The 23,047-nt window shown below is 36.3% G+C and overlaps 1 protein-coding gene across 1 annotated transcript in view; it reads right to left on the bottom strand.

Annotated features, from left to right (window-relative positions):
* Positions 1 to 23,047, bottom strand: part of LOC105867025 (uncharacterized) — a 101,869-nt gene that overhangs the window by 2,718 nt on the left and 76,104 nt on the right. The window contains exons 7-13 of the mRNA XM_075993423.1: positions 21,736 to 21,858; positions 15,841 to 15,963; positions 12,560 to 12,588; positions 12,395 to 12,467; positions 11,091 to 11,228; positions 8,648 to 8,718; positions 3,566 to 3,729 (exon numbers count right to left, since the gene is read on the bottom strand). Of these exons, the coding sequence (XP_075849538.1) occupies positions 3,566 to 3,729; positions 8,648 to 8,718; positions 11,091 to 11,228; positions 12,395 to 12,467; positions 12,560 to 12,588; positions 15,841 to 15,963; positions 21,736 to 21,858 (721 nt within the window). The remainder of the gene's footprint in view (positions 1 to 3,565; positions 3,730 to 8,647; positions 8,719 to 11,090; positions 11,229 to 12,394; positions 12,468 to 12,559; positions 12,589 to 15,840; positions 15,964 to 21,735; positions 21,859 to 23,047) is intronic.

Below are 23,047 nucleotides of genomic sequence, written 5' to 3'. Positions count from 1 at the left end.
AAGCGCTTTATTAGCAAAAATTAGTCTAATATTTAACACACCCAGCGTGAACTCCATTCACTAACTGAATTAATATTTATTAAGAAAGCTACTTACTACCTGTTAGGCTCTTTTCTAGACATTGAGGATATGACAGTGAACAGACAAGAAACCTATTCATGAGAGTGAAGTAAACACATAATAATAATAAACCGAAGAGAGAAGAAAAGTGTACGGTATGTTAGAAGAGAAAAACTAAGGCAGGAAAATGCAATATTTATGTTTGGGAGGGGAGAGTTGGGGGGCCTATTTGCATGGCCAGAAAAGGCCTTTCTGAGAAAGTGGCTTTTAGGTAAAGAAGTGAAGGAGTGGAAGGAGCAAGCCAGGAGGGATCTGAGGCAGAAGCATTTCAGACAGAGGGAACTGCCTAGTACAGAGGTGAGCCTGGAGTGTTTAAGGAATAGTAAGAATTTCTGTGTGGCTGAAGGAGAGCGAAAGGGATGAAAAATAGAAGTTTAAGTCAAAGAGATAACAGGGTCACATCATGCACTGCCTTTCAGGTACCAGGAAGAACTTTGGCATATTCTGAGTGAAAGGGGAGGCAATTAGGAAGTATAAGCAGAGGAATGGCATAATCTGACTCACGCTTTCTTTACCAGGTCCACGGTAAGAATTGATGGAAAGAGCATTGGAAACAGAAGAAACAAGAAGACCAATCAGCCGTCCCTTATATTCACCTACACAGCAGATGACAGTGGCTTGGATATAGAAGATGTCACTGGCTTCTGAATATATTTTCAGAGTAAACCTGACAAGATTTGCCAACCAATTAGGTGTCAGATATATGATAGAGAGATGAGTCAGGGATGACACCAAAGTTTTTGACAGAGCAACTGGAAGAGCTGCCATTGGCACAAGGCTGCACCAGGGGGAGGTATAAGGAAGAACGTCAGTAGCTCAGTTTTGGACCTAGTAAGTCTGTGATACCCAACAGCTAACTAAAGAGAGATGTCAAGTAGGAAGGGAGGTACATAGGTCTGGATTTAAGGAGAGAGATCTGAGTTAGAGATATAAATTTGGAAATCATTAGCAAACACAAGGTAGTAAAAATCATGAGAAAGGAGATTAAGGACGGAGTCCTGGGATGCTTCCATGTGTGGGGGATGAGGAGAAGCAGGCAGAACAGACTAGGAAGGATGGACTAGACAGACGGAAGAAAAACCAGGTGGTTGAGTAATATCCTGAAATCCATGTGAAGAAAGGATTAAGGAGGAGAGATTTTCCCATTGGTTGAAATATTCCTGGTAGGTTCAACAAAATAAAGTCTATGGAATCATGTCTAGATTTATGAAAGTGAAAATCAGTGGTAGCCCTGAGACAGACAATTTGGGAGGAGCGGTGGGAGTGAATGTTACTAGAGTGAGTTCAAAGACTGGATGGGAAGTCTGAGCCTGCGAGCATGGAACTACATGTCCATGTAGTCCTATAGTCCTTTCAAGGCCATCACACCTAGGTGGCATCATCACAGATGATCTCACCATCTTCCTGTTTAGCTGTACTTTTCAGTCCTTATGTAATATTTATGTAGTATATATTAATATTCTAAGGAATTTTAAATTATATTCAAATGGCATTTTAAAAAATGCCAGACCAAGGTATTAAAGACTAAATTTATAAAATTATACAACTAAAAGACCCCTTGAATATTTCCATATTTTATAAGTTGATTATCATTTGGCTCATGCTTATCAATAAAGACTAAAAAAACATTAAATGCTTCATGAGCAGTATATTTCTTGTTTGATAAAAATCACCCAAGTCTAGGATTTATATACTTGTCAAATATACAAAGTAATTAATCACATTCCATTACTGAATTCTACAACAGGAATATAAACGGGGAGATATGTAGAAAGAATCTTACTTTGAAACTAATTTCTTTTTAGATTATATAAAATGAAGACACTGTTGGAAAATATGCTGTGGTGCATACTGAAATGAATTGTCTTTTAAAGGGAAGGATAATGGCCTGTTTGCAAGGTACCTTTAAAAATCAGGTTCACTGCATTTGCAACGCCTTGGTTTTAGCACGGGGCCAAACAAACTAGTGCTCATGGACCAAACCCAGCCCACTGCCTGCCTGAGTGGGCACTTCTACTGAAACACAGCCACGCCCATTCAGTTATCATCTATGACAGATTTTAGACTACACATCAGAGACTGTATGGTCCACAAAGCCTAAAATATTGACTATCTGGCTCTTTACAGAAAAAGTTGGCCAACTCCTGGTTTAGTATATCAAAGATCCTTTGATGTATTGTAGTAAGTTTTACCCAATATACTGAAATGTTTCTATGAAATATGGATCCCATGTGCAATCCCTTGTCAATATTTAGATTAACTTGGGAGTTCAATATTTAAGCACTCATGCATTGAGAGTACAAACCAAAAATTTACTAACTAGCGGCCGGGCGCTGTGGCTCACGCCTGTAATCCTAGCTCTTGGGAGGCCGAGGCGGGCGGATTGCTCAAGGTCAGGAGTTCAAAACCAGCCTGAACAAGAGTGAGACCCTGTCTCTACTATAAATAGAAAGAAATTAATTGGCCAACTGATATATATATAAAAAATTAGCCGGGCATGGTGGCGCATGCCTATAGTCCCAGCTACTCGGGAGGCTGAGGCAGAAGGATCACTCAAGCCCAGGAGTTTGAGGTTGCTGTGAGCTAGGCTGACGCCACGGCACTCACTCTAGCCTGGACAACAAAGCGAGACTCTGTCTCAAAAAAAAAAAAAAAAAAATTTACTAACTAGCAATTTTGTTGGTCACAAGGTAGAGTTGCAAGGTAGCATGAAGTTTCCTTTTGCAACTCAGGAGATATTACAAGAATTCTAATGAAATTTGCTCAAGATATATCATCAAACTAAATGCTTTAAATAGACTTTAATTGTGCAGTAATCAGTACACTATAGATCTAACCTCATTTTACAAAATGGGTGCATATCACATTATGTTATGGGTATGATTATTTAATTATTTTTTTATTGATGGGTATTTAGACTACCTCCAAATTTTTATATGATAATCATTAACATACATATATATCCTTAGCATATATTATATGTATTAACATTTTATATATCTATTGGCCTATTGACTGTTATACATAAGATAGAATAAATATCCTTAAAATGTGAATTTGTGTGTGTGTGTTTACACAAGTCATTTTCCTGTAGGATATGGTCCCAGAAGTAAAGCTGTTAGGCTGAAGGAATGACATATTTGAAATTTTGATACACACTGCTAAATTACCCTTCAACAAGTATTTATCTATTTTATTTGCCAGCAGTGTATAAGAATACATTTTTCCTCACATTTCTCAAAATCGGTCATTATTTTTTCTATAAAATAGCAATATGATTGGAAAAAATGGTATCTCACTGTTTGCATATTTCCATTTTTCTAATTAGAGACAAGGCTGAATATCCCTAGCATAAAATTTGTTAATCATGAAGATTAGCCCAGATTACATTGAGTTTTATAAGTGCAATAAAATGACCTACTGTTAAACATTGCACTAGGCTTACCTATCAGACTCTTCATTGTCCTTTTCAGCAAGATGCTGATTATCAATTGTTTGACTCTTTCTTTGTGGAATTGATCCATCACCATCACTGTCATCAGCGTCACCATCATGTAGACTTTCTAATGTTTCCACCTCATTACTTTCATGCTGCTTCCCTTCTTCAGCCTTTAAGGAAAGTTTCATACTAAGGATGACTGTTATTACTTTAAGCAATAGAAACCTTTTTTTTTTCATTGGCTTTATCAATTGACCCAGTTTAACTGTCGTAATTTTAGTCAGTAAAAGATTTTGTGCTTACTTTTATCATTATATACAATTATTATCATATAATTATAAGATATAATTATATCTTTTATAATTTTATCATTGAAATTTTGGTAAAGTCTGCTTCATTTCTGTAGGAGTGAATAAAACAGAATTTTCCAAAATAAAAGAGCCCTTCTTAGTTTTGTGGTTTTATGCCCATCCACTCTTCACTCTCTAATATGAATTTCTATTTAACTGGCAGAATCAGAGAAATAAAAAGAGAGAGACACAAAAATGTTGTCTTCTGTCTTTACCACCTAGATTTACATTAAACAGCAAGATATAAAGGATGTGACATGGTGAGGCTTCCCCTTTCTGCACTAAGCCATTCTTTTCCCCACTGCTTTTTATCACTCTTTTTTCATTTGGATCTGGGGATATCAAAGAGGTGAAGGTCCTCACTGAAATATAGGCACCAAAGTTGCCACAAGGAGCACAGCAAAACCGCTGAGTTGCTAGTGTAGAATTCCAGAAAATGAGTTGCTTCCCAAATTTTGCATTCAATAACCATCAATTTTTATAGCTGGAGGATATACAGTATAAGTAATTATCTACGTTAGCACCATCATCTACTGATAAAAGTAGGAAAACCAAACAAGTTAAATGGTTCCTCCAAACCTACTCAAGTGGCATTTCTTAGCACTTTATCGCACCAAAAAAGATGATACAATTCCATAATGCAGAGCCAGATAAATTACCAGATAAATTCATCAGATAAATTAAAAGTATGACTTTGGCAAAATAATTTAATGCCTTAGCGGGGCATGAGAAGCCTCATCTATTTTCACTTTGGAAGAAGGGCATCTCCAGATTGTTATCTGTCTTTAAAACTCCATGTACAGAAGTCTGCTTTCTATTCTGGAGTCAAATCTTGAATTTTTGGCTGAGGACTACTTACTTACATACCACTTATATGACAAAATCATACATGCCAAAACTTACCGTACTTCATTACACAGCATAATGTAGAGGTCTGATTCAATGGAAACATTTGAGAGTGATTTTTTAAAAATATGGAAATGCATATATATATATATATATATATATATATATATATATATTTGTTGTCAAAAGTATTTAGAGTGGTCATGAGGAAATGATAAGTTCCAACGGTTTGAGATTAAATAGGTAAACTTGCACACACAAAATCACAGTAAAAAGAGTTGTTTGGCTGGGAATAATCATTGCAATTTTCAAGGCTAGACACATTTTATATCTCTTCTCAGTCATTGCTTCTTCCCCATTGTATTCTCATTTTATTGTTTAAATAAATGCAGTTCATCTTTAAGTTGAAAGAATAAAAACACCTAAAGCTTATTATACTTTTAAAGCAATTTGTTTAAAGCTTATCTTGCTTAAGAAGGTCACATGGAATTTGGCTAAATTAGTTTCCTAGTTCATATGCCACCTGGAAGACTGGCAGAGAAGACTTGGGTTGATTAGGAAACAAAGATGATGAGAATATTTTCCTGAACTTTTATGATTTAGATAACAGAAATCATCTATTTCCGCACACAATTACATATTTAGAGAACCTCATTTTGCGGATGAGCTTTTCGTAAGTAGATAATTAGACTGGATCAGACAACTGATGCAGGAAAAAACAGAGTAGCAGCGAGTGAACCTCTACATGTTTTTTTTGTTTGTTTTTTGTGGGGTTTTTTTGCCGCCACTCCTGATTTATTATTTTTCTTTTTTGTTTTTCCCAGCATATTATGGGGGTACAAATGTTAAGGTTACATGTATTTCCCTTGCCCCCACCTCGAGTCAGAGGTTCAGGTGTGTTCATCCCCCAGTTGGTGCACATCGCACTCATTATGTATATATACCCATTCCCTCCCACCACCACCTGCCCGACACCTGATAGATGTTATTCCTATATGTCCACTTATGTGTTGATCAGTTAATACCAATTTGCTGGTGAGTACATGTGGTGCATATTTTTCCATTCTTGGGATACTTCACTTAATAGAATGGGTTCCAGCTCTATCCAGGAATATACAAGAGGTGCTAGATCACCATTGTGTCTTATAGCTGAATAGTACTCCAGGGTAAACATATATCACATTTTATTAATCCACTCATGTATTGATGGGCACTTTGAAATTTTTCTTTCTCCAAAGCCAGGAACTCTACTTGTAACATGCCTCCCTCATTCTTTTTTTTTTTTTTTTTTTTTTTACAGCAGCAAAGACATTTATAATTCATAATTTATATTCAAATTAAAGTATAATTCCTGGGCATTCTGCATTTAATAGTTACTTTTAAATAGATACTTGTCGGGCATTGAGTTACAAAATGTTAAGTAACTATGCCTTTTTTTTTTTTATTTCGGCATATTATGGGGGTACAGATTTTAAGGTTTCAATAAATGCCCATTCCCCCCCCACACAAGTCTGAGTCTCCATCATGACCATCCCCCAGATGGTGCACATCTCACTCATTATGTATGTATATACCCGCCCCCCTCCCCCCTCCCACCTGCCCAATACCCTATTACTGTAGTACCTATGTGACCACTTAGGTGCTGTTCAGTTAATACCAATTTGCTGGTGAGTATATGTGGTGCTTGTTTTTCCATTCTTGCCTCCCTCATTCTTAAACCTTTGAATATCTTGCTGTAGTTCTTTGAGATATATGTCTGATGTTCTGTCACTGTGTGGTGGAAAAGAACTCACATTGACTAACTTAGTTCCCTGCTTTTATAGTTATTAGTATTGCTATCATGTAAGGGCTTTGGGAACAAGCTCTGCATTGGTTTTGTTTCCCTGTAAGTGTTTGTACCAGCAGAAATACTGTGTCTTTTTATCTGAATCATATGCTTTCTCTGCTTGCAGCAGCTAAGCCACAAATCAAGCAGGCTTCTTGGGTCACTAGACTGAGGCATATGTCTGATGTCTACTTTTCAATTAGTGGTATTTAGGCTCATTTTTTTTTGGCATTTGTATATCAAACTCTTAGTCTTCTTTCATTTCAACTGTAACTACTTCTAGATTCTTGATTTTTAATTTCTGTATCATTTTGGCAATCCTAGTCATCTGTGTTAAAAACATGTTCAGTGTCTGGTCTGTTATCATTTTCACCATTTAATTTATTTTCATTTAAATAAAGCTTAGAGGATGACTGGCATGCATACTCCAGGGACAAATAGTATGAATGAGATGGAAAGATATGTCTGAGGCTGGAATCTTTTTGTTCAGGAAATACCTAGACTACTACAGGGATGACATTGCAGGTGTACCTTTTTCCTCATAATCAAGTACATATTATTTGACAAATTAGAGGGTCTGTCCTTAAGTTTGTTCCTCCTTTATGCTTATCAGGCAGCAACTATTCCTCAGGACCATAAATTTAGTGTTTTTCAGGAATTCCACCAAATTCTACTTTAATTTGTGAGTTTTAATTTATTTTTTCCACTCCAATTTGCCTTGATTAATCCACATTTTCTCATACTTTTGCACACAAAAAAGTCTAGAACATAGAGATATAGTCTATCAATTATAAGCCCTATAAATTTCCTGTTCTTGAGACATTTCTGCAGATGCAAAGGTAGAAGATTACTTTGCTTGTTTTGCACCTCCGATGTCTTTTCTGTCAGGGTGCAAGCTTTTAAAATATATTTATCCTTAGTTAATCAAGTATGAGCAAAGAAAATTAGCAAATAATAAAATTTAACTGTTAAACTTCTTAATCTATGTTTAGCTACTCCCAAATCACTGGATTGTAACTGAGAAGTGAAAAATAATTTCCCTTAACCTACAGTAGGAGAAAAACATAAACCAATAAACTTAACTTCATCACTGTTTCTTTGAAATAAACTTTATTATTTGTTAAACTACCAAAAGTGAATTAGCAGATGATTTCTAGTATTACAAAGCTTCCTCTCTTAAAAAGATTTTACCTTCCCATACCTTTAATAGTGAGCCCTCACAGTACAACTGTTTCTAACTGGGGAATAGATAAACTTTACATTATTAGGAGACAAAATCAACATCAATCAGAAAGAAAAGCAAATTCTTAAATTTTAATTCAAACTACACAAATTATATAGATTATTATGATGGTGCTATGTCTCTAGAAAACTATCTCCTTATGTCCAGCTCAAATACATTCTAATTTCTACTCATGACAGCGGATAAAATAATTTTGATATTATTTACTGATTTCTATGTTTAAATAAGTTAGAAAGTTATTGTTTTTACCCTAACACCAAAGGTCCCATTCTGCAAGGTATGATTCTCTTAATGGGCAGGTGGGTGGATTTAGTGACCCAATTCCCCAATTCTCTCCCTGACAGTACACACTGAAGTCTATTAGACACCACAAGGCAGAGTACATCTTTAACCATGGCATTAGGGACCAGCAATATAAAATGGCAAATTTTGAACCACTGTAAAAGAGTAAAATGATTTCACTTTTAACTGAATAAAACTCAGTGGTTCTTCACTGTGAAATTGTTCATCTCTAGTGCTTAATGATATGATTCAGTATTTACTATTACCGTCTTATCCTGTAAGGAAGTTATAAAAATGAAAGAGCAAACAAAATTCCAGAAATTGTTTTTCTATTCGAAGAGTAAAGATTAGGTATAAGTTATTATAAATTTTAAGAATGTTTTAAGCTTTATAATTAGTTAAATCTTTCTATATTTAAATATTAAATTATGATCTATTGATTCTAAAAGGCTAGTCTGAAAGGTAATTTCATTTGGACTATGCCAAATTTTCTTAATATAAAGAAAACAATATGAAACCAGAAATTTAATTTTTTTTCATACCTCTGGCTGGTTATTTGCACTCCCTTCAAGGCTTTGTTGCTCTTCCTCTAGTGTCAATTCTATATCTTGTTCTGCTGACAAATCCATATCTCTAGTTTAAATGAACTACTTAGAACAGTTAGATACAAGCTATAGTCTTCATTAAAGTAGATCTAAAATAAAATTTATTTTATTTTATAAATGGAAAGTTTAAATGAAGAAATGTTTCTAATTATCCAAAATCTCAACAAACCACTTGGGGAGACACTAGAGGTCATCAGGTTTAAGGCAAGCAAACATCTCCAAGGTTCACTTACAAATTCATCTACCCAACATAAATGGACAAAACCACCACAAACAAAACAAAAGGTAAAAATACAGTATAATCATATAAATTAAGCATGCATACTATTTCCTACTTCATTATGGTACTTTTTAAATAACATGCAAAGTGTGTTATTCATGGTTTCCAAAATTACTGTTACTTTCTACCGCATTATTAGTGTACACCCTGCTCCTTATTTATATCTGAAATGTTTTCCTCTACTAGTTTGACAATTTCCTGTGCATCTTGTGAAACTCAGACTGCTATGTGAAGTAGTCTCCTGGATTCTGGCTCTTTCCCCAAATGAACAGGCAGCTCTTTACTTGGGGCTGCTGTAACATTCTCTTGATTTCTCTACTGTGGTGTCTTTACCACCTGAACTATGAATTATTTATTTACATGTCTCTGCCCTTTGCTCCTAGAATGCAGGGGACAATCTTTCAAAACATGTTTGTACACAGTCTTTATCTATTTTACTCAATAATTACTAAGTCCAGCAAAGTGCTAGGCACTGGGCTTAAAGAGCATTTAAAAAAAGGTGTCAGGAATTGCTTTCCTAGAGCTCATGCCTCACCTGAGACTTAAAGAGCTAAGTGAGCCAGATTAAAAAGCTAGAGGTTGGCCAGGCATGGTAGCTCATGCCTGTAATCCTAGCACTCTGCGGAGGCCGAGGCAGGAGGATCAGTCAAGGTCAGGAGTTCGAAACCAGCCTGAACAAGAGGGAGACCCCGTCTCTACTAAAAGTAGAAAGAAATTAATTGGCCAACTAAAAATATATAGAAAAAAAAATTAGCCAGGCATGGTGGTGCATGCCTGTAATCCCAGCTACTTGAGAGGCTGAGGCAGGATTGCTTGAGCCCAGGAGTTTGAGGTTGCTGTGAGCTGGGCTGATGGCACAGCACTCTAGCCCGGTCAACAGAGTGAGACTCTGTCTCAAAAAATAAATAAATAGATAAATTAAAAAAAAAAAAAAAGCTAGAAGTCAGGAAAGGGTGAGCACATGCCAGGCAGCAGCAAGAGAGGGGGAGAAGCCTGAAAGAGCACATGAATTTCTCTAACATAAATGGATGGATAAGGAGGGCATTCCTAGGAGTATAGTAATGCCAGAGGAAGAAAGGGCTAAAGATGGAGAGTTGGGAAGAAATCAGACTATGAAAACTTCTATGAAATCTTAAAGTATTGAATTTTAATGTCTCAAAGAGTGGTTCATGGTCCTTTTTAAACTGGGGATAGATCACTCTAAATGCTGTGGGGAGGATGAATTTCAAGGGCATATGAATAAATACATAGAGATGAATTAGAAGGCAATATTTCAAAATAAAGATGATGCATGCCTGAAATGAAGGAATGTTTCCAGAAATATTTAGGATAAAAAAATTAGTGCTCAGATTAGAATTCATTTTCACTGAAAAAATAAATGTATAAATCTGGGCCTTGTGTTTTAATTTCTAACGTAGTAAATATCAATAAATACAACCCACTTAACATTTTTCTTTGGAGTGCATAATAATTTGTATATTTTTACATATATTTATATATATCATTTCATCAGCATTTGTATAGGTCAACTAAAGGTAGTATCTTGATCAGATGAAATACTATCGGCCGGGCGTGGTGGCTCACGCCTGTAATCCTAGCTCTCTGGGAGGCCGAGGCGGGCGGATTGCTCGAGGTCAGGAGTTCGAAACCAGCCTGAGCAAGAGCAAGACCCCGTCTCTACTATAAATAGAAAGAAATTAATTGGCCAACTAATATATATATATATATATATATATATATATATATATAAAATTAGCCAGGCATGGTGGCGCATGCCTGTAGTCCCAGCTACTTGGGAGGCTGAGGCAGAAGGATTGCTTGAGCCAGGAGATTGAGGTTGCTGTGAGCTAGGCTGACGCCATGGCACTCACTCTAGCCTAGGCAACAAAGCGAGACTCTGTCTCAAAAAAAAAAAAAAAAAAAAAAAGAAATACTATGAAAAACTCAAAAAAACTGAATCAGGCAATATGCTATGAATCAATACTGTAATTCTACCAATGAGAAGGCCAAGGCGGGAGCACAGCTTCATGCCAGGAGTTTGAGACTAACCTGACAAATATAGTGAGACCTTGCCTTTACAAAAAAAAAGTACAAACTCACCTGAGCATTCAGAAATGTCACTGAGGCACCGGTAACTTGGGAGCCTGATGCAGGAGGATTGCAAGGCCTCAGGAGTTTGATGTTGTGCTGAGCAAGGACGCGGCCACTGCATTCCAGTCTGGGCAACAGAGCGAGACCCTGTTTCAAGGAAATAATTAATGAAACCAGAGCTTCTTGTGTCACTATGGGTAGATCTCAGTAATAAAATGCAGAACAAACAAACTGTAGAATATATATACAATGTACAACATTTACATAAATATTTAGAACATGACAATAAATACTACATAATATTAAGACCATACATATATGTAGTAAAAAGTTTTGAAAGTGCATGGGAAGGATAAACACCTAATTCTTGGTGATGGCTACTTCCATGCAATAAATTTTAATAGTATAAAAGGACCCAAAGGCCAAAAACTTTCAGAATTACTCTTTTAAAAGATTGTGTCTACCAAATTGTCATGAAGCAATTATTAATTACTTTCTGCATTTATAATAAGTACACAGCACATACACACACAGCTCCTAATCAGAACATCTAATTGACTAAAAATTATCATCATAACAACAACATAATGAACAAATAAAGTTAAAACACAATTCCCATTTAAGAGAGTAAAGCCTTCACCTAGGTAAAGATCAGATTCTGACAAGCATTTGATACACTGGAAAAATTGCAGAGTCTCATACTTCACTCTCTGACTCCCTAACAAAAACAGAGATTCCAAACTGGAAATTTTAGAGGCTCATAGTATAAAAGTAGAAAACATGTGAGTAAAAACTTAGCTTTTTCAAATTTGTTTTCCTATGCTTATAAACATCTTATTTCAACTATGGAAACAAACAATAACATTTGCATTATATATGCTATATGCTTTCATAAAATTTCAGAAAGAAAAATTAGGAATGAGAAGATTGAGAGTATTTCAAGTATTTTATCTTCATTTTTGTGGATTAAAAGTTGCACTACAAAATTCACCCCATCTGCACCCAGAACCATGGATTATGCCTACAAAATCAACACTCAGAGAGGCCACACGGGAAACACGCCTCGAGTCAAAGACTCTGTCCCCAACTAGTAGGACAGGGCAAAGGCAGTTGTCTACAGAAAAAAAGTAACAGTAAGTTCAGTTTGGTGGCAGGAGCCACCAAACTGGTGGTATGGACCTTAGCTACTCCGCAGGCTGAGGCAGGGGATCCCTTGAGCACAGGACTTCCATGTTGCAGTGAGCTATGGTTGCACAACTGCACTTCAGCCTGGATAACACAGTGAGATTCTACTTCTCAACATAGGTATTTACCTGGTCTGGATGTTTGTATGTTCTTGGTTCCTAGTGCTCTCTCTGGAACAGATTCTTTAATTTCAATGGTTGGCTGAATAGGGTTGCAAACAAAGTGTTTCATAAATAATCTATATTTCATATAATATGTAGTGAATAATTTAAGATAAATATACATGTTATTACCTTCAAGGAAAGTTGTTTCTCAGAAGCCCCTAAAAAGCAAAAGGGGCATACAATTAACACTAATGATTATATAAATGTAAACATGGCAAAGCCTACCGCACATTCATAAAAAACTTAGTCTCTGTCTGAGTCCTCATACAGGGCTTTGCAAATGGTAAGGTTTTTTCATTTTGTTTTCTTTTGTTGTTGTTGTTTGTTTTTTTAGTGTTGGGATAGCTATATGATGGAAATATGTTGATGACATATGGAGAAGTAGGTTTTCTCCAGCATGAAGTTAAAATCTGAAAAGTTAGATTACTTTTCAAATAATTTTAATTAAAATGGAAATGTACACCTATACCAATTTAAACATGCTAGTCAATGAATAAATCAATGATCTTTATTCCAAGAAGCAAATGATGACCCTAAGAGGATAAAGGTCAAAGCCAATGGCAGAAGGCTGCAGTGTATCTTTAATGCAACTCATCAGAATCATTTATACCTTCTCACTACAGCTATTTCTCATGGTCTTCAGTTTGTTTTCTAATTTTAGAAGTACACAGGTATGGACACCCTTCAGGTGAATGTATAATCAACTTCACATTAGAGAAATTGTTGTCAATTGATTGGCCCGGACATACACTTGCACAATAATAGTTCATACAAATATTCTTTTTTTCCACACACATGTGGGCTAGCAGTATTCCCACATTTCTTGTTTCTCAACATTAGCCATCTTAAAGTTTTTTCAGCCACGCATGAAAACCATACATAAAACACATCTGGCCGGGCGCGGTGGCTCACGCCTGTAATCCTAGCTCTCTGGGAGGCCGAGGCAGGCGGATTGCTAGAGGTCAGGAGTTCAAAACCAGCCTGAGCAAGAGCAAGACCCCGTCTCTACTATAAATAGAAAGAAATTAATTGGCCAACTGATATATATATAAAAAATTAGCCGGGCATGGTGGCGCATGCCTGTAGTCCCAGCTACTCGGGAGGCTGAGGCAGAAGGATCGCTTGAGCCCAGGAATTTGAGGTTGCTGTGAGCTAGGCTGACATCACGGCACTCACTCTAGCCTGGACAACAAAGCGAGACTCTGTCTCAAAAAAAAAAAAAAAAAAATCTAAGAAATAATGTATGCTAAGCACTCAATATTGAATTATTCTTCAAAAAATTAAATAGTCAATGAATTATTAGCTAATCATGACTTTTTATACTCCAAACTCAATGTAAAATTTATTGATATGAATAATGGACTTGAAAGAATGAACTCTAAGTTTTGTTTCTAAAATGAGTTCCTTATGGTATATCTTAAGTATATTAAGAATTTTATGGAATAGCTCTTTAACAGAAAATAAGGATGGGTGTGCTGGCTCACACCTGTAATCCTAGATCCTTTGAAGACAAAGGCAAAAGTGTAATTTGCAGCCAGGAAGTCGAGACAATCCTGGGAAACATAGTGGAACACCACCTCTACAAAAAGTATAGTCATTAGTGGGGTTTGGTGGCGTGTTACTCTAGTCCCAGGTACTTGGGAGTCTGAGACAAGAGGATTGACCAAGTCCAGTAGTTAAAATTTGAAGAAGTCTATCACGAAGACACAGCACTTCAGACTAGGAAACATAGAGAGACCCTGTCTGTAATTAATTAATTCCCTGAATCACAGTTTCTTGTGTCAATATGGATAGACCTCATTAATATAATGCCGCCCAAACAAAAATAATTTATCATGATATATACAGTGTCTAATCATTTATATAAAAATTTAGAACATGAAAACCAAAACTACATAACATTTCTGACCATACACATATGTATTCACAAGGTTTGAATATAGGTAGGAATGCAAACACCTAATTATGAGTGTTGGTTAATTCTATCAAGTTAGTTTCAGTACTATCGCAGGGCCAAAAGGGCAAGATATTTAAGAACTGCTGTTGAAAACACTATCTTTACCAAATTGTAATTAAAAAATGATTAGTTACTTTCGTCCTTTGTAATAATCTCACATAACACACACACCCACACCCACACCCACACCCACACATACCTAGCTTCCTAGTCAGAATATCTGATTGGGTTAAAATCATCAGTATAACAGTAATATGGTGAAATAATTAAAAGTTAGAGCACAAGCGGCAGGTGGGTAGGAATGGTTTCTCTTGGTAATGATCAGATATGTCCAAAAATTATAAGATGTGGAGGAAATGGACAAATTGTTGGAAACACACAATCTTCCTAAGCTCAATCAGGGGGGAAAGACAACTCCTGAATAGACCAATATCAAGCACAGAAATTAAAGCAGCAATAAAACATCTTCCCCCCCAAAATTCCCAGAGCAGATGGGTTCACACCTGAATTTTGCCAAACATAGAAATAAGAACTCATAGCTATGGTGCAGAAATTATTCCAAAACACTGAGAAGGATGGTATCCTCCCCAACTGAACCTACCAAGCCTGTATCACCTTGCTACCGAAGTGAAGAAAGGATGTAGCAAAAAAAGAAAATGACAGACCAAAGCCCTTCAAGAATGTAGATGCAAAATCCTCAACAAAATTTTAGCAAACCAAATCCAATAGTACATCAAAAAAATAATTCACTACGACCAGGTGGGCTTTATCCTAGGGATGTAGGGCTGGTTCAACATGCCCAAATCTATAAATGTAATTCACCACGTAAATAAAACCAAGAGCAAACACCACAGGATTCTCTCAATAGACACAGAAAAAGCAATCGATACAATGCACCGCACTTTTATGATAAAAACCCTTAAAAATAAGCATAGATGGGACATTCCCTAAAATTATTAAGGCTATATATGATAAACCTACAGCCAATATCATACTGAATGGGGAAAAATTGAAAGCATTCCCGCTTAGAAATAGAAATAAACAGCCCTATAATGTCCTGATTTAAAAAGAGAAAAAGGACTAAAAAGAAAAAAGAATATTCTCTATTAAAAAAAAAAAAGAATTTCAACAAGCATTGGAAACACAGGAATAATTGCAGTGTCGTATTTCACTCTGGGACTCCCTAGCAAGTACTGAGATTCTAAATTTGGACCTTTAGCGGATCAGAACATAAATGTATAGAACATATGAGCAAAAACATAGGTTTTTAAAATTTGTTTTTCTATGCTTATAAACATCTTATTTCAAATACAGAAACAGATAATAATATTTGCATTATTTCTCCAAATGCCTCCATCAAATTTGAGAAAAACAACTATGAATGAGTAGACTCCAAGCATTGCTACATTTTACTGTAATTCTTCCAGACCAAAATTTGCATTACAAAATTTACTTGATATGAGCTCAGCATCGAGGATCCCATCGAGAAAACCAGCACTGGGGTAGGCCACAGGGGAAGGATGCCTTGGCTCCAGGCCTTTCTCACCAGCTTGTAAGCCATGCCGAGACCAGGTTTCTACAGGAAAAAAAGAATGTCAATTACTTCAGTTTGCTGGCAGGAGCCCATACCTCAGCTACTCCACAGGCTGAGGCAGGGGATCCCTTGAGCTCAGGACTTCCATGTTGCAGTGAGCTATGACTGCACAACTGCACTTCAGCCTGGATAATACAGTGAGATTCTATTTCTCAAAAAAAGGTATTTACCTAGTCTGAAAGTTTGTATGCTCTTTCTTCCTAGTGCTCTCTCTGGAACAGATTCTTTAATTTCAGTGGTTGGCTGAATGGGATTGCAAACAAAGTGTTTCATAAATAATCTATATTTCATACAACATGCAGTGAATAAATCAAGATAAATATACATGTTATTACCTTCAAGGGAGGTTGTTTCTCAGAAGCCCCTAAAAAGCAAAAGGGACATACAATTAACACTAATGATTATATAAATGTAAACATAGCAAAGCCTACCGCACATTCATAAAAAACTTAGTCTCAATCTGATTATTCACACATGGCTTTGAAAACGGTAAGAGTTTTTTTTGTTATTTCAGCATATTATGAGAGTACAAATGTTAAGGCTATGTATATTACCCTGGCCCCCCTCTCTCCTCTCATCAGAGCTTCATGCCTGTCCATCTCCCAGATGGTGGCCTTAGCTTTTGTTTCTTTTTTTACTGCTAGGACAGCAACATGAGGGCAATATGCTGATGAAACATAGAGGGGAAGGTTTTCTTTTTTTTTTTTTTTTTTTTTTTTTTTTGAGACAGAGTCTTGCTTTCTTGCCTAGGCTAGAGTGAGTGCCATGGCATCAGCCTAGCTCACAGCAACCTCAAACTCCTGGGCTCAAGCAATCCTACTGCCTCAGCCTCCCGAGTTGCTGGGACTACAGGCACGAGCCACCATGCCCGGCTAATTTTTTTATATATATATATTAGTTGGCCAATTGATTTCTTTCTATTTTTATAGTAGAGACGGGGTCTCGCTCAGGCTGGGTTTGAACTCCTGACCTTGAGCAATCCGCCCACCTCGGCCTCCCAGAGTGCTAGGATTACAAGCGTGAGCCACCGCGCCCGGCCAGAGGGGAAGGTTTTCTATAGCATGAAGTCAAGATCTCAAAAGTGAGATTAATTTTCAAGTAACTTTAATTGAAATAGAAATGTGCACTTATACCAATATGAACATGCTACTCGATGAAGAAAACAGTGATCTTCATTCCAAGAAACAAATGATGACCCTGAGAGTATAACGGTCAAATCTAACGGCAGAAGGCTGCAGGGTATCTTTAATGTAACTCATCAGGATCATATATATCATCTCACTACAACTATTGATCATGTTCCTCAGCTTCTTTTATACTTTTAGAAGTACACAGATGTGAACACACTTCAGGTGAATGTATAATCAATTTCACATTAGAGACACTGTTGTCCACTTTTCAGCCCAGACATACACTGCACAATAATAGTTCATACAAATATTTCTTTTTCCCACACACATATGGGCTACCGGAATTCCCACATTTCTTATTTCTTCAACGTTAGAATCTTAAAGTTTCTTCAGCCACAGATGCAAAACCATATACAAAGTACATCTAAGAAATAATGTATGCTAACCACTCAGTATTGAATTATTGTTCAAAAAATTAAATAGCCAATGAATTATTAGCTAATCATGATTTTTATATTCCAAACTCAATGCAAACTTTACTGATAGGAATAATGGAATTGAAAGAATGAACTCTGTAAGTTTTGTTTCTAAACCCAGTTTGTTTTGGTTTATCTTACAAGTATCTTCAGAATTTTTATGAAATAGCTCATTAGGAGAATATGAGGAGGGGTGTGGGGCTCACACCTATAATCCTAGCTCATCTGCAGCCAGGCGGTTGAGACAAGCCGGGGCAACATAGAGGAACATCACCTCTACAAAAAGTATAGTCATTAGTGGGGCATGGTGGCGTGTTAATGTAGTTACAAGTACTTGGGAGTCTGAGGCAAGAGGATTGACCAAGTGCAGTAGATAAAATTTGAAGAAGTCTATCACGAAGACACAGCACTTCAGACTGGGAAACAGAGAGAGATCCTGTCTGTAATTAATTAATTCCCTGAACCGCAGTTTCTTGTGTCAATATGGATAGACCTCATTAATATAATGCCGCCCAAACAAAAATAATTTATCACGATATATACAGTGTCTAACCATTTATATAAAAATTTAGAACATGAAAACCAAAACTACATAACATTTCTGACCATACACATATGTATTCACAAGGTTTGAATATTCGTAGGAATGACAAACACCTAATTGTGGGTGTTCATTAGTTTCTCTAGTTAGTGTCACTACTATCACAGGTCCCAAAGGGCAAGATATTTAAGAACTGCTGTTGAAAACACTATCTTTACCAAATTGTCATTAAGAAATGATTACTTACTTTCCTCCTTTATAATAATCACACATACCATACACACACACACACACACACACACACACACACACACACACACACACCAAGCCTCCTACTCAGAGTATCTGATTGGGTTAAAATCATCAGTATAACAATAATATGATGAAATAATTAAAAGTTAAAATACAGGTGACCTGTGAGAAGGAACTGTTTCATCTTTGTAAAGTTCAGATATGTCCAAAAACTACAAAATCTGAAGGAAATGGAAAAATTCTTGGAAGCACAAAATGTCACTAACCTCAATCAGGAGGAAATAGATTTGCTAAACAGACCAATATCAAGCCCAGAAATTGGAGCAGCAATAAAAAATCTTCCAACAAAAAAGGCCAAACCAGATAGGTTCACACTTGAATTTTACCAAACATACAAAGGAAAACTCCTACCTATACTGCAGAAATTATTCCAAAGCATTGAGAAGGATGGTATCCTCCCCAATCATTCTACAAAGTCATTATCACCCAGATACCAAGGCCAGGAAAGGATGCAGCAAAAAAAGAAAATGAAAGACCTATGCCCTTCATGAATGTAGATGCCAAAATCCTCAACAAAATTTTAGCAAACTAAATCAAACAGCACATCACAAAAATAGTTCACCACAACCAGGTGGGCTTTTATCCCAGGGATGCAGGGCTGGTTCAACATATCCAAATCTATAAATGTAATTTACCACGTAAATAAAACCGAGAACAAACACCATTGGATTCTCTCAATAGACACAGAAAAAGCCTTTTGATACAATGCACCACAATTGTATGATACAAACCCTTAAAAAAATAAGCATAGATGGGACATTCTTTAAAATTATTAAGGCCATATATGAGAAACCCAATGAAAATATCATACTGCATGGGGAAAGATTGAAAGTATTCCCACTTAGAAATGGATAGAGACAAGGTTGCAAGGTTGTAAACTATCTCTACTTCTAGTCAACATACTGCTTGAAAATATTGCCAGACAAATCGAAGAAGAGAAGGGAATTAAGGATGTGTGAATGGGGGCAGAGGAGGTCAAACTCTAACTCTTGACTGATGATATGGTATTATACACAGAAATTGCCAAGGATTCAACCAAGAGAATCTTGGAATTTATAAATGAATTCAGTAAAGTCGTAGGATACAATAATTAATGAAAACAAATCAGTGGCATCCATATACACCAATAACAGACAGCCAGAAATCAAATCAAAGATACAACACCTTTAACAATAGCATCAAAAAACTTAAATATCTAGGTATATTTAAAGAACAAGCTGAGAGATATGTATAGGGAAAATTATGGGCACTGAGAAAAGAAATTGTAGATGATGCAGAGATGGAAATCCCTACCATGCTCATGAATTGATACAATCAATATTGTTTAAATGTCCATTCTACCTTCAGTGATCTGCAGAATTAATGCAATCCCTATCAAATTTCTACCATAATTTTTTACAGATTTAGAAAAACTGACTCTATGCTTTGTCTGCAACCAGAGAAGACTTCGTATAGCTAAAGCAATCTTAAACAAAAAGAACAAATGAGGAGGCATCAGTCTGATGCCTTCAATCTTTACTACAAAGCTATAGTAACCAAAACAGCATTTAATGGCACAAGAACAGATTTATAGATTTTTGGAATAGGATGGAGAGCCCAGATATTCAACCATCCTCATATTGTCATCTAATATTCAACAAGCAGACAAAAGTATACATCGGGGAAAAGAATCTCTATTCAATAAGTGATATTTGGAAAACTGGATATTCATGTGTACAAGATTGAAATGTGATCCCCTCCTCCCACCTCTCACAAAAATCAACTCACGTTGTGTAACAGACCTAAATCTGAGGCGTGAAATGTTAAGAAGTCTGGAAGAAAATGTGCGGAAGACTCTTTTAGACATCAACTTAGGTAAGAAATTTTTGAAGCAGACTCCCAAAGCAATCGCAGCAGCAAGAAAAATAAACAAATGGGATCTTATCAACTTAAAAAGCTTCTGTACAGCCAAGGGAAGTGCCATTAGAGTGAACAGACAACCTACAAACCAGGAGAATATATTTGCTTTCTATACACCCAATAAAAGGCTGATAACAAGAATCTATATAAAACTTATGAAAATCAACAAGAAAAAATCACACAACCCCATCAATAAATGGGGAAAGAACATGAACAGAAACTTTTCAAAAGAAGACACACTGAAGGCCAGCAAACATAAAAAAGTGTTCAACATCTCTAATAATTACGGAAGTGCAAATCAAAACTATGATGAGATAGATACCAACTAACTCCAGTGAGAATGGTCTCTATCAAAAAGTCCCATATAACAAATGCTGGTGTGGATGTGGAGAGATAGGAATACTTTTACACTGCTAGTGGGACTGTAAATTAGTACAACCCCTGTCCAAAGTAGTTTGAAGATACCTCAAAGAGCTAAACATAGAAATACCATTTTATCCAACAATCCCACTACTAGGCATCTATTCAAAGGAAAAAAAGACATTCTATAATAAAGGCATGTGCACTTGAGTGCTTACAGTAGCACAATTTACACTTGCAAAGATGTGGAAACAACCTAAATACCCATCAATACATGCGCGGATTAATAAAATGTGGTAAATGTATATACCATTAAATACTACTCAACTACAAAAATCAATGCTGATCTGCAACTCTTATTTTATCCTGGATAAAGATTTATCCCTTCCTTCGAGGTGTGGTATCCCAAGAATAAAGAAACATGCACCACATGTACTTACCATCAAACTTGTACTAACTCATCAACACTAAGGTGCTCACACAGTATTCATACTCACTGGGTGCCAGTCAGGTAGGGGGGTCCTGGTTGGCGGAAGAGGGGGTAGGTGGGTAAACCCACAGCTTATGGAAATGGGGCATACTGGATGGGGAAAGAATACGCTTGTAGCCCTGCCTTGAGACAAATGAATTTTTTTGTAACCAAACTCTTTGTAAACCCCCTGCCCACTGTCCTGATTTAAAAAAAAAAATATTCTCCCCTAAAAACCCCAGAATTTTAACAAGCATTTGAATCACAGGAAAAATTAAAGAGTGTCATACTTCACTCTCTGACTCCCTAACAACTATAGAGATTCTAAATTTGGACTTTCAGAGGGTCAGAACATAAAAGTAGAAAACAAATTAGTAAAACTTAGGTTTTTTAAAAATTTCCTTTCCTATGCTTGTATACATCTTATTTCATACATAATGACATTTGCATTGTTTGTGGCAAACCCACACATCAATTTGGGAAAAACAACTTTGAATGAGTAGACTGTAAGCATTGCTAAATTTTAATGCAATTCTTCCAGACCAAAATTTGCATTATAAAATTTACCTGATCTGGGCCCAGCACCCTGGATCCCTCCTACAAAACCAGCACTCAGGGAGGCCCCGGGGGAAGGATGCCTTGAGTCCAGGACTTTGTCACCAGCTTGTGAAACAAGGAGAGAGCGGGTCTCTACAGGAAAAAAGTCACAATTAGTTCAGCTTCAGGGCAGGAGCCCATACCTCTGCTCCTCAGCAGGCTGAGGCAGGGGATCCCTTGAGCACAGGACTTCCATGTTGCAGTGAGCTATGATTGCACAACTGCACTTCATCCTGGATAATACAGTGAGATTCTATACGTATTTACCTGGTCTGGATGATTGTATGTTCTTTGTTTCTAGTGCTCTCTCTGGAACAGATTCTTGCATTTCAGAGATTGGCTGAATGGGGTTAGAAACAAGGTGTTTCAGAAATAATCTATATTTCATATAATATACAGTGAATAATTCAAGATAAGATATACATGTTATTACCTTCAATGGAGGTTGTTTGTCAGAAGACTCTAAAAAGCAAAAGGAATATACAATTAATGCTAATTATTATATAAATGTAAACATGGCAAAGCCAACCTTACATTCATAAAAAACTTAGTCTCAATCTGAATCCTCACACATGGCTTTGTAAATGGTAAGCCTTTTTCTTTTTTTTTTTTGCTTTTTTTAGTGTTAGGATAGCAACATGTAGCAAATATGCTGATGAAACATAGAAGGGTAGGTGTTCTCCAGCATGAAATTAAAATCTCAAAAGTGAGATTACTTTTCAAGTAATTTTCATTAAAATGGAAATGTACACCTATGTCAATTTGAACATGCTAGTAGATGAAGAAAAAGTGATCTTCATTCCAAGAAGCAAATGATGATGCTGAGAGGATAAAGGTCAAAGCCAATGGCAGAAGGCTGCAGGGTACCTTTAACACAACACATCAGGATCATATATATCATCTCACTACAACTATTTATCATTTTCTTCAGTTTCTTTTGTAATTTTAGAAGTACACAGGTGTGAACACACTTCAAGTGAATTCATAATCAATTTCACATTACAGAAATTGTTGTCATTTATCGGTCTGGATGTACACTTGCACATTACTAGTTCACACAAATATTCCTTTTTTCTATACACATGTAGGCTACTGGCATACTGTCCTGATTAAAAAAAAAAAGAGAATAAAAAAAGAACAAAAAAGAAAAAATATATTCTCTATAAATAAAAAAAAAGAATTTTAAGAAGCATTTGAAACACAGGAAATATTGCAGTGTCATACTGCTCTCTTGGACTCCCTAACAAGTATAGAAATTCCAAACTTGGAACTTTAGAGTGTT

This window comes from Microcebus murinus, chromosome 16, assembly GCF_040939455.1.
Source record: "Microcebus murinus isolate Inina chromosome 16, M.murinus_Inina_mat1.0, whole genome shotgun sequence".
Lineage (NCBI taxonomy): Eukaryota > Metazoa > Chordata > Mammalia > Primates > Cheirogaleidae > Microcebus > Microcebus murinus.
This window is presented reverse-complemented; position numbering and strand designations above follow the sequence as displayed.